Below are 13,164 nucleotides of genomic sequence, written 5' to 3' on the forward strand. Positions count from 1 at the left end.
CTACTCAGCTGAGTAGAAGCAAGCTGAGGCTTGTCAGAACACATTTGTAAACCTTTGGTTAGCTCAGCAGGGCTCTGGTCTTCTCAGCTTTGTTTCCGTAGTTTGAACCTCTGACCTGACAAACTCATCTGAAATCCCTCCTCACTATAGAGATAATAATCTCATATCTACCAAAAAAAGTGATTTGTTTTCTTTTACAGCAAAAATCCAAATTGCAAACCTTTATTGCAACTATAAAAATTTGTCATATAATTAAAGGGAGGATCATTCTTTTAATAAACACTTTCACAGCGGAAACTGATCTAAAAATAAGTAAAGGTCTATTGAAAGTCAACGTATTTATAATTTGAGCAGATAAATAAGATGATCTGCTGATAAAATGGGATATTATAGACTTGAAATAAGATAATAATCATTGTTTTCCATTGGCAATTCTTACCAGCTCAAATTAAGAGTAAAATTTACTAACTTGTATTGTAATGTTTGCATTTAAAGAAAATATACTGCACTTCAAAAACAAAATCAAGCATCAATTTCTGAAAAATAAATGCATTTCACCATAATTTGAGAAGGCTTATAAGACGATTGGTAAATGGAGTATTTATGATCCTAAGGAAAAAATAATTAGATTCTATGCACTTGAAATAAGATAATAAAGCTGTTGTGTTATATCTTAAAGGTAAATAATCTTGGTCCATTGGCAGATTGTCTTACTTGCCTGCTCAAATCACGGAAAAGTACACATTTTAAGAAAGGATGAGGACCATATGCTTAAAGAGAAGGGACTGCAGCTCCAGCTGCTGCTTCGTATGAAATATAGAATACTTTGTCTGATTGATCTTCTTTGGCTGCTTTATTTATGACGGTTTGAGTCTGTGTCATTGGTCGTTTCAAAGCCCCAGCATCAAATACCATATTCACAACCGTTCCCATGGTAACAGACAAAATGATTCGGGAGATCCTTTCGCTCAGGCTACAGGTTCGTGTTCTGGATGTAGACATGTAAAAAAGACAGGGGGATTTCCATACGCTGCTAAATTGCTTCTGACAATGGAGCTGATTTTGTATTTTGAGTCCAGCAAAAACAAAGTAGCACAGCTTTGCTTCTTGCACTTGAACCCCCGTGGGCCATTTTTTTTCAATGTAAAGGGAATTTTTGAAGAGCAAGGAGATCTAGAGAGAAGAAACATAAGAGACAAGTCAGTACAAATGGAATACCATGTTTATTACTTAACTGTGATTTTTTTTTATTTCTTAATTTAACATTTTATTAGATTAGATAAAAACCTATTTTTCAAGTGAGTCCTGGACAAGAGGCAACAATAAATAAAACACAAAGTTACATGGTCAAAAGTCAAAACAACACGTTATGAAAAACAGGTAAGTGTTTTTGAATCAGCCTCACAAGCTAAACTGAGTTGATTAAAAGTTTTCTAAAGCAAGCTCCTGGAGGGCGGAGCTGAGTGATCGGAGGCTTTCCTTGGCCAATTCAGTTCAAGCAAAAGGAACTGAATGAAACAGAAAACTGTTGGAGATGAAACTACATTTCTCGACTCTAGAACAGATTTAGGCCAGAAACAGTCCAAGTTATTCCTTGCATATAAGAATTAACTAATGGGAATTCCTTTAAGCAGCCGAAACCTAGAAATATAAATCACTGTGGTGCGTTGACATTTTGCAGTTTGCAATGGATCTCAGTGAAGAGAGATGGACGGAGTCTAGCATCCTGAGACATTGTGACGAAGCAATGATGTACAAGTAATCTCCATAGTCCCACACAGTCATTAAAGTTGCACCAATGAGCTGCTTACTAGCAGTATGTGAAAAACACTTGTTTCGGATATTTCGGATATTTTCCACATGGGGCTTAAAAGTGAGCAAGTCATCAGTAAAATGCCCAGATATTGATATTAGGGGTACAAATTGTAATGAATTTGGTGAGACGATATGTATCATGATGCATTTGTAACAATGTGATTTATCCCAATATATCACAATATAATAACAAAGACAATATCTGGTAATTTTTAAAATAATATACCTCTGAAAAAACCTTTCTATATCTCAAGGTTGCTTTGCTGAGACTGGTGCAGTTCAGCAAGACAATAGGCTCTGTGTGGTGCACTGCCAACTAGTGGGTGGGAGTTTCATAAAAAGTTACATAATGACTCAGATGTTTGCTTGTAAGTTTTGTTTTTTACATTTAAGATCCAATCAGCCTTATTTTAAATCAATGCAAATAATGTCTAATGAAGCATCATGACATTTGATAGAATCATTTTTTTTTTGCAACCCTAATTTATATTTGATTGTTCATAGGATAAATTCCTTTCTTCACCTACCATTTGACAGCTCCACCCAGAATGACCCATCAGCCACTGTGGGTAAAGTTCGGGACTTGGCTTCTTTCCGACGGCATTTCCGGATGGGCTTTATGACCATGCCAGCCTCCCAGGACCTGTCCCCTCACACCTGTGCCTCTGCCATGGCACCCCGCTCTCAGTCCTGCCACGCGGTTGGCGGTGGGGATGCGGGCCTTGAGAATGGAGATTACTCCGACACTCAGTCGCAGCCAGGCGGCCGCTGCCCCCCAGCCAAACCCAAACGCCATCCAAGTACCCGCCTCAGCTCCTCATCTGCAGATAGCAGAGGACCCCCTGAGACACCGCCGCTACCTTCAAGCTCCAGCTCGCAGTCCAAGCACTCAGAAAAGAAAAACTGTGAGTACAAGTGCGTCTTTTGCTCATGTTCATTGCTTAAGAAAAAATAGCCACTTTTTTGACAACCTTGGTATGTCTTGCAGCCATGAAGAAGTCTGACTCTGGGGAGATTGGAGCAAAGAAGGTGCCTCCTTTGAAACCCAAAAGGAGTCCCAGTACCCAGCTGACATTTGACTCACTTCCTCCACGTGTGCCTCCCTCTGCCACCCCCTTGCCCTTCCAGGCAGCAGACTCTCAGATTCAGACCGGAGATGGAGAGGATGAGCCAGTCTACATAGAAATGGTGGGCCAAGTCTTCACAAGAGAAAGCCAGACGGCTACGCCCCACCCCGTCACCCCCGTGGCCACCACGCCCGACTCTGACTCTGACCAGAGTGAGGCAATCTATGAGGAGATGAAATACCCGCATCAGGAGGACAGAGATTCCCACAGGCATCTCCCTCCGAAGCATGAGAAGCCAAAATCCTCGAAGCACTACCATATCACCACTTCTTCCTCCAGCAGTTCTTCTCTCCCTCGCCCTTCCTCTTCGTCCCCATCCTACAACAAACCCAAAGCTACAGTCTCCATCTCCCATTCGTCTCCGCTGCCTTCCTCTGCGTCCTCCACTCCTGTACCCCAGGTCCTGTCCACCAGTCCCCACACACCACGAGCTCCAACGCCCTATCTGCTACAAGGAGGCAAATCGGAGTCAGAGTCCAATACGAAGATCCCTGCCCCGTTCCCCAATCTCCTGCAGCATAGGCCCCCTCTGCTTGCCTTTCCTCAGCCAGCAGCTGCCTCTAGCGGGGTTGGGGTTCAAAACAAGACGTCTTCAGCTAAAGCCCAAACATCCAACACAACAACTCAAGCCAGCACCTCATCATCAGCTTCTTCTAATGTTTCCACCACCCTATCCGGGTCAAAAGAATCATCAGGAGGCACATCACAGCAGGACAAATACAGCCGAGACTCCCAGCTAGGTCCCGCTCCTGGACTGAGGGCCAGGAGTCACTCCACCCCACTACCTCCCTCCTCCAAATCCACTTCTCCATTCTCTCATCATCACCACCATCCTCACCATCGCCCCTCGCACTATCATCACTACCGCAAGCCAGACCGAGGAGACTCCCCTGCTCCAACCAAGAGCAGCTCTCAGACGTCCAACCAGGCAACGGTCCAGACGCAAACCTCAAGTACAGGCAAGGAGGGCAAGTCTGTGAGCTTCCTCTTGAAGTCTGAAAAAGGTGAAAGGGAGAAAGACCGGGACAGGGGCAGAGACAGGGACAAGGAGCGAGACAGAGACAAGGACAAGGACAGGGATCGAGATAAAGACAGGGAACGTGAGCGAGAAAGGGACAGGGATAGAGACAGAGATGGAGGACCACACTCGTTACCAGTAGAGAGCGTCACCACCTCTAGCAGCCAAACACCTCAAAGCAGCACCAGCTCCACTCCTACGCCGCTGTCCTCTTCCCAGCGTCCTCATTCTCGCCCACACCTCCGCTCTCACACACCCCACGGCCTACCAGCATACAAGCCGCCCTCCTCAGACAGCCCGCTGTTGTGGACCTACCCATCAGGCGGCTTTCGGAGGCCGCCGGCATACGAGAGCTTGAGGGCCAGCTCTCAGACACCATCTCTGCAACAGCCTTCAAGTCTCACTGGTCTGGGTGAGGGCACGTCTAAAAGCAACAGCGTGTCCTCATCACAGTCAAAAGTTGGCTTTATGCCCTGGGACAGCAGCTCCAGCTTAGCTACGGATGAAGGGTGTTACTGGCCCATGCATAGGAAACTGTCCTTCAGCCATGGGAGCCGAGAGGCAGAGAGTAAGTCATTATTTAAACTCTGACCTGAAGGGATATAACTGGATATTTTAACTGAGGGTTAACAAGCATGTGCTTTGTTATCTGTAAGTGAGAACCTGCTTAGATCAACTATAGATTGTCAAAATGGATTATGCAAAGAGAGTTTTACAGACCTTTAAACTTTTGGTTATTGGGTGGTAACTCATACTGAAGCATGAATGAAAGTAGAAGCTGGTGCTCTTCCTGTCTAAGAACAGACAATGTAAAGCTCATCTGAGTAACCATGTAATAAGGTAAAGGTATTACAGCAATTAAAGTTAACCCTATTTTATGCCTGTATTACAGTGGCCAAGAGGTGCACGTGAATGTATGCATCAAATTCAAAAGGTCCTGCAAACTCAAAAATAAGAGTAGTTCAAAGAACAGAGGCAAAAAAACAAAAAATCTGAAAAGGGGAAAATAGAGAGCAGCATGATAGAAAACGCTGCTAACACCTAAATGATGCTAACACCTAAAACACATGCAAAGGAAAAATACTGCGAGGAGCAAACACAACTGCAAGTTAAGAAAAGCTGCTAAGAAGTGCAACTGGAACCAGAGCCTTAGAAAAGACAAAATGGAGGTTCTAAGATAGATTTGGGGCCTGATCTTCAAAGATTCAAAATAAGGATTGAGGCTAGATTGTGCAAATTATTTATAGTTTTTGCAATGGAATGAATTGGCATGTAGCCCGTGATCTCCAAACATGATCTGAAACAATACATTTTTGAAATAATCATCTTATTTATTAATCATGAATAGTTAACTCGATATAAGTCTAACATGCCAGTGGCTGAAAGAGAAATCGCTCAGAGCAGCAATTCTGCCAAACTGAAAAAATATATATAAACGCTCTAGTTTTAAGGTGGAAGACCTTTTCTATCTGTGATTAAGCTCTATCCAGAACTCCTCAAGAGGCAAAGGTTTAGCTTTACTTTGCATGAAATCTGTTTAAAATCTTCCTAAAGGCACTTTGTGTTATCAGATAAATAATTGATTCATTGAAATAATAACAGATTAACCGATTAGCAAAATAATCATTAGTTGCAGCTCTACAACAATGATTGCTGCCAAAATGTTCAGACAGAAATACTGGTTTGGTTTGGCCCCATAAAAATGTGCAGATAGCGTGATCTACAGGCAGTCTGAGAACGATCGCTACAAACAGACGAGGCTCTAACTCAGGTAGTGGGTTAGGTGATGATAAAAAATATTTAAACAATGATTATACTAAATTTATATTGCATGTCACATAGGTAGCCAATCTTTAAATACCTATGAACAAGACTAAAAATATAAATTATTAGATTGAAAAAAGTTAAATATTAAAAAATAAAACAATGAAAGAAAAGAAAGTTGTCTTTGTCTGCTGACTGACCCCCCAGTAGTTGTTTTTTGCTAGTTGTATCATTTTTCCTTTGCATGTGTTTTGTGCGTTTGGCTCATTTTTGCTAGTCTATTTGTTGAGTAGGACTTTTTGAATTAGGTGGGATATCATGTATGTACACAGCATTTTTACCCCTCGGCCACTGCACTTTATCCTGCACCTATTTATGAAGATTATAAACTCCTAAATAAACAGCTCATATAAACATGCCAAAAACACAAACCAAATATTTCTTTAACAGGTTCCCAAAACTTGTTTTGCTTGAACCTTCTGCAGTGATTTGAGTTATTTAAGGTTGACAGAAGTCCCCCTCGGTTACCTTCTGCAGCTAACACATCATCTGCTCATACCATTTTAGTGCTTTAACCCTTTAAAGCCCGATCCAAGAATAAAACAAAACAGAAAATTACTTTTTTTTTTGTTTGAATTCCTTATTTGCCCTTCTAACAAAATATGTAAAAAGAAAAAACAGAAATACATTTTTGATATTAATATTTCATTACTATGCGATAAGTCAAAATAATTTTTTGTGTAGTATTCTACTGGCTGTTATCAGGTATATCTGATTGTGTACAATAGGATTTTGAGCAAAGTTTTTACCATTAAATTATGCAAAAGGTGTCAGATGCAAAACATTTCAGAAACCGCATGTATCAAATACGATACATTTGGCATTATAGGGTTAAAAAAAATCACAAGAAATCATTAAAGTTGTTGAAAAAGAATCAATGCTCTTATTTGGTATGTCTTTAATTTTCAAACCTTTTTTTTTTTATCCTTTCCCTGATTTAGAAGACGAAGGGCGGGCCTGGAATGGCAGTACTGACGCACTGTTGAGGATGGACAAGGAGGATCTTGGTCTGGGCTCTCGAGGAGGCCACTCAGGAATCCCTGTTCACTATAGCGGTGCCACCAGCAGGGCTTTAGGTCACAGCGAGTCCTTGGCAGGTGTTGACAACAACCCAGGATTCAGAGCGCTACCCAGAGCAGGACTCCCTCTTCCCTGCCAGACTTTTCCTGCCTGTCGTAACGGAGGTTAGCAAACCTAATATTTGCATATTCCTGTTGCTCTATTCTGTGAATAAATCCACTTGAGTAACTAGGAGAGGATTTCCAAATGTATACCTTAGACATAAATATTTTGGGCCAGTATTAGTGTCTTTTATTTCTATATGTGCATGAGTTTGCTAAATCATTAGTGCATTCAGCAGCAGTGACTTGAGATCACATGATGCAGATGCATTTCCACTGCTTCCATCTGCTTTCCATAGTTCATATTTTTGATTGATTTGTTAACATTTCCTTTTTTGTTTAAGCTGACATTTCTGTAATAGTTGTTATTACAGCATCAGTTTTGACAGGTAAAAGTTAGAAGTAAAAACAGTATCAGCTGAAAAAAATCGGCAGCACATATCTGGGATCGGTTAGACTGCTGTTAACAAAATCAGTATCAGCCTGTAAACAACAGTCAGTCAATCTCCACCTTAGAATTACTGCATTCGATCAAACTTCAGTGTGTTTTATTTGGCAGACTTAAAAAAACTAAAGTATTTAATTAGATATTTGCAGCGCTCCACCAGAGGCTTTGTGGTTGCCAGTTTAGAATCAGAATAATAGTAAATCAGAATAAAGGTAATTCCTTCCAAATGTGTGTCACACTTCCTGAGTGCAATTTGTAAAAAAAAAAAAAAAAAAACTTTTAAAGAATTTAAGTTTTTGTTTTCTACATTATTAAGCATAGGTGGTTCTAGAGAGGGTTCAATGGTGGCCCATGCCACTCCTGTTCTTATGAAATAACAGGAAATCAATTTATGCGGATGATATGAACTGTTGCAAAAACTGTAACTGATAGGTTTCCTGGAGCAGTTTTCAGTTCTCATCGATAATGATTTTAAAATCACAGCATTACTCTTTCAGCTTTAGCTGAATTCCCATCTGCTGTATCATAGGACCCCCACGCCCTGCTACTATTATGTGTAGTAACTGAGTACATTTACTTAAGTAACCTTTTGAACAAAAATCCCTTTAAGGAGTAATTTCTTTTTTTTTTAAGTAGTATTTTTTAGTACTCTTACTTTACTCTTACTCAAGTAATTTTCCATTAATCCATCCACCACCAGTAACCTGAGATATTTGGAGATCGGGTGAAAATACAATAAAGTGTAGAAATGTGAAGTTCTTTATCTTTCCTAACACATGCCATTAGGATTGGTTTGTAAGTTTATGTTAAAAATTTATATTTAGAAAACTTATCCCTAGCTGAAATGGGTCATTATTATTTATTTATTTATCATTTTGTTTTAATAAAACATTTTGTCTTATTTGAAAAAAAAAAAAAACAGAGTTTGAACATAATTTTATGTCTTGATTGAATCACTTTAAATTAGAATCAGATTAAATCAGATGTTATGATCCAAAAATTACTCAGAATTTGAGCAGTACTTTTCTCTAAGTACTTTTTTACTTTTCAAGAAGTTTTTTGGATGACGACCTGCCTCTGGTTATTACCTAAAGTTCATCTTACAACAGTTATTACTCAAACAGTAGGTTTAACTGCTTAATAGGGTAATCTTAATAGTTCTTTTGGGTCTTCCTTTGGTTTTAACAGTCATGGTCAGAAGTAATCAAATAATCTAAAAATAGTAGAAAGAATATTCAGTATATATAATATTTAGTTGTCTCTTATACCTCCATGTTTCATTCTGATAATCTGATAAATGATTGCATTGTAACATTTGTTTGCTTGCAGAAGTGGGGCGGCTGGGCCGCTCCTCCTCTGCTGCTGGAGTCAGACAGGTGGGTGGAGGAGACGTCCATAGACAAAGCAGCCTGCCGGTACGAGAAGCCCTGAATCAGGTGAATATATCTCCACTGGCCATACAGCTGCAGACGACAGTACATTTCAGACTGTTTATTTTGAAGACAACATAAATTTTGTTCTCGTTACAAATTCTCCCCTTCTGTTGGAGACACTTCTTCTTCTGATCTATTTATAGCTGGTCGTTATGCCCACAGAGCAGAATAAGGATCTGGTCTGTCTGTGAATTTAAAAAAATTGGGGCATTGATGGAAAACAGAGACGCAGTGAGGAAGGAATGCTTTGTGGACATGAAAACACGCTCAGCTGTATCAGGAGGGTGAACTGCAGTGTCCTGGTCTCACATTTTTGTCCAGTTTCTGGCTGTAGTGCAACTGCTGACGCAGTTTAACTGCTCTGCAGAGAGGATCTGCATGCCTATAAGCCTCACACTGTAGAGTGTGCAGCCACAGTACCCCCTAGTGGCTGTCTCTGGGAAGTGAAACTCTCTTTGACATCTGCAGAATCTACATCCATAATTCTATGGAGGGAATTTTGTTCCATTGCTTTTGCAAACATTTTGTACATCTAAATAATAAAAAAAAAAGCAATCCACAAATGAAACTTGAAAACCTTAATATAAAAAAAAAAAAACGTATTTGGGAGTAACTTTATCGATGGTTTCGATTTTTATTTTTCAAAATTGTTAAAAGAGAAATGTCTTAAAAGATTTCCTAGTTTCTTGTTTTTGTTCTGTCATTTAGATGGAATTTTACAAATAACATTTTTGATTGTGTTTTACAGACGTCTTCTCTTCACTTCACGGCCAATACAAACGCTAACTATTGACCAATAAACATGTGTTGCTAACATCCACGCGGACCAATAGAAATGTGTCTTTGCTCCTCAGTGCAGAGGAAATCCTGCCCCCATGAGTGATGACAATGTGATCTGTGTAACAGTTTGAAAAGAATGCAATTTATAAAACTCTGAGAAACAGACATTTGAAAAAGACATTATAGGAAAAATGAAATTAGAAAAAAAGCCCCACATTTGAAAAAGTAAAAAAGAAAAAATTTAATTTGAAAATATGAAATTAAAAAAGTTATAATAAAAGTTTAAACAAATAAAATATAAAAAAAATGAAATAATATTGAAAATTTAAACAATTAAATGTGAGAAAACAGTAAAGTTTATCTCAAAGTTTAATTTCTATATTCTTTTATTTCAATTTAAAACACGTTCTGCTTCTGCAACAATAATTGATCACAATTCACACATTATATACCATTTATATAATGATTTTAATCTGTTCATGTGCATTCTGCTTCATTGCAGCTGCATGGTGTGTCCCCTGCTCAAGCTCCTTGCAGCCCCAGTGGCCCTGGCGTGTCGCGGCAGCAGCAGCAGCTTCAGCTCCATCAACAGCAGCTGCAGCTAAAGCAGCAGATTCAGCACCTTCAGCAACAGCACCACCTACAGCTGCAGTTCCAGCAGCTCGCCCAACTGGCACAAGGACAGCCTCCCGCCGGCGGGGGCACCACTCCGTCTGCGCAGACGCAGAGGGATGGCAAGCTGCTTGAGGTCATCGAGCGCAAGCGCTGCCTGTGCAAGGAGATCAAGGCGCACAGACGGCCCGACAAAAGCCTGTGCAAACAGGACAGCATGCCCATCCTCCCCAGCTGGAGACGGACACCTGAGCCGCGTAAGACCGGCACACCACCATGTCAGAGGCCACAGGCCGTCGTGTGGGACACAGCTATCTGACCCCTCCTCCCCGGAGGAGCAGATTACATGACATGATCTTTCAGATGAAGATGAAATAAAAACTTTACTATTAACTCGTTAAAAACTCATCTCCACATGTGGTTAGTGGAGACGCTGAACTTGAGCAACAAAAAAGAGGTGAGGAAATATAGTAAATAGGTACAATCAGACTAGATTACTTTCTTACCCAACTGATTTGTATTTCCTCTGTACTACGTACTGCACTGATGTGTTCTGATTGCCAACGAGTCGTTTTTTTTATTGTTTTTTTGCCACAAACACCAGTATAATCGCTAATACACTAGATTGGTGTTGCCAAATATCCTCCTGACTACTTGAGACACAAAGGAATCATGTACTTTACTCCAACAAAGTATCGAAAAACTACTCTACGGAGGTCGAAGTGTTTCTTGAAACTCGTGAATGTATATGAGACGTGTTGGTATCAATAGATTGTCATTGTGGATGCAAGTTATCATCACTGAGAAGTTAAAAACTACCTACTGTATCCATTTGCATTTTTGTAATGTAGATCGATTTACTTTGTCAACCTTTCTGCAAATTTACAGCAATACGTTTTGGAGAAAAGAAAAACAAAAAAAAACTGAAGGAACATATTTAGAATAAAAAAACTTGTTTCAGCTAGTCTAACATGCATATCTGAGACTTGAAAAAGTCATATTTACTTTGTCATACTCTGCATGTCCAAAAAGTAGACATGCCGTGCTGTAAGTGTAAAAACAAACAAACAAAAAAATTTGATCTTCACTTTGGTCCTGTGTGGTTGTGGGAAAAAGATGAATCTACCACTGAAAGGGGGGGTTAGTCCAGCCGATTATACTTAGACACAAATTAGAGTTAAAAAAGAAAACAAACTCCATCACCGGTCATGCTTTTTATCCCGTTGCACATTAGCGTTTGGTCCACCGAGCACTGACACCCATGAGCTCAAAGACAGTGCAACACGAGGCAACTAATGAGACTGTGAGCATACATCACCTCAAACTGAATGCTGGAACGATCCGCACAAAGAGGACAAACTTCACACCCCTAGTGTACTGTAAATAGACCTGTACAAGTTGATTGAAAATGTAGCAGTTATCTCCATTTTCATACTTGTAATCAATACATATTATGTAGCATAGACTGTATAAACATGACTTTGTTTCTTTGTTTTTGTTCTTTTTCTAAGATAATTAAGTACCTGCTGCAGACAGCCCATGCATTACTTATTGTTCGAATTGCAAACAATGAGCCCTCTCAAAAAAAATACAACAGTTGTTTATATAATTTTATGCAAGATTCCCTTTAAGCTCTGTTATTTATTCAACCCCCTTTTTCTACATTCACTTTTATTTGTGTACAGATTTCAACTGCTTTTTGGTCTTAACATTTTTAATACTTTGCTGCTATTTTAATACCCGTGTCGTTCATTGGACTACATAATGTTGCCATGATAAACTTTATTGAGATAATACTTATTGTTATAAATACATATATATATATATACATATATATATATTTGGATGGGAGGAGTCTAGGAAGCCACATGAAGTTAAGTTTGTATCTTAAAAAGTCAGCTCTCCTGTAATAGTTTTAAGGCGCTTGAATGTCTCTTGTTTGTTTTCTTTTTCTTTTTTTATAATAGTTATAGTACCAAACTGTACAGTGCAGTACATCCAGTGGAAAAAGACCTATTTGAAATGTATGACTTACTCTTTAATCCCCTTTTTTTTATTTTATTATTATTTGTTTACGTCCTCCTGCTCGTGTTTGAGGGTTTTTAATTTTTACTACGCCTTTTGAGTCCATTTCATATAAAGGAAAAAAACAACAAAAACACACACAAAGAGGCCAACTCGGATGAAATGGGCAAGTGCAATGCATGCAGAGATTCCTTACACTGAAATGCTCCAAATGATACTTCCTATTGTGCCCAGTTTGAGTTTAAATACCAAGTAATCACCTTATACGTCTGATGGACTGATCGAAACCTAAGGTACTGGATACCTTTTATTTGTTTCCAGAATAGTTTACAGAGGCTGTTGGTTTTGTGTGTCTTCTGAAACAGTGGCCATTATACGAGTGCCATATACTCTATTGATATGGTAAGATACGGTGTACCTTGGAAATCACTGTACTGCTATATTTGCATTGATATTGTCATTGGAAATAAATTTTATATAATGAACTTTACACAACAAGCAAAAGTGGTCCATGTTCCTGTATGTCATCAGTGACGCTGCGAGGATAAGCTGGTATGGATGGATGGAGTAATGAAACAATGGATTTTAATACTTTTTTTTTTGCATGTTTAAAGACTTCAGATTTTGGTCCAAATAATTTTTTTATTATTGTTATTGATGATGATAAGAACCCACATATAACACCAATCTCGTGCAAAAATCAAATCAGTTCCATAATGTTTTCCTTTGATAGGAGAACCATGATCTATTCAAGCTAGAAAAAATATTTCTATTTTTGCATCTTTAGTCAAATTTTGTAGCATTATACCCCCCTATGGATCTATCACACAAACCATGTTTCAGATCAGCAATATCCCACATCAGCTCGAACTTATCGGGTTGAATGCAAATAGGTGCAACCAGAAATGTTTTGTTTTTAAATGTATGTAAATGCAAACAACTTACATTAGGTCAAGATCAG

The 13,164-nt window shown here is 39.2% G+C and overlaps 1 protein-coding gene across 5 annotated transcripts in view; it reads left to right on the top strand.

Annotated features, from left to right (window-relative positions):
• The window catches only part of LOC119789591 (neuronal tyrosine-phosphorylated phosphoinositide-3-kinase adapter 1), a 74,189-nt gene extending 61,488 nt beyond the window's left edge, over positions 1 to 12,701 (top strand). For 4 of the 5 annotated variants that reach the window (XM_038294538.1, XM_038294540.1, XM_038294539.1 and 1 more), the window contains 5 exons: positions 2,353 to 2,720; positions 2,804 to 4,528; positions 6,726 to 6,968; positions 8,683 to 8,789; positions 10,069 to 12,701. In XM_038294538.1, the coding sequence (XP_038150466.1) occupies positions 2,353 to 2,720; positions 2,804 to 4,528; positions 6,726 to 6,968; positions 8,683 to 8,789; positions 10,069 to 10,497 (2,872 nt within the window). In that variant the 3' untranslated portion in view covers positions 10,498 to 12,701. Of the gene's footprint in view, positions 1 to 2,319; positions 2,721 to 2,803; positions 4,529 to 6,725; positions 6,969 to 8,682; positions 8,790 to 10,068 lie in introns of all 5 variants that reach the window. The other variant, XM_038294541.1, reaches the window with a different exon arrangement.
• The last annotated feature ends 463 nt before the right edge of the window (positions 12,702 to 13,164 follow it).

This window comes from Cyprinodon tularosa, unplaced genomic scaffold, assembly GCF_016077235.1.
Source record: "Cyprinodon tularosa strain WSP-4 unplaced genomic scaffold, ASM1607723v1 ctg341, whole genome shotgun sequence".
Taxonomy (NCBI): Eukaryota; Metazoa; Chordata; class Actinopteri; order Cyprinodontiformes; family Cyprinodontidae; genus Cyprinodon; species Cyprinodon tularosa.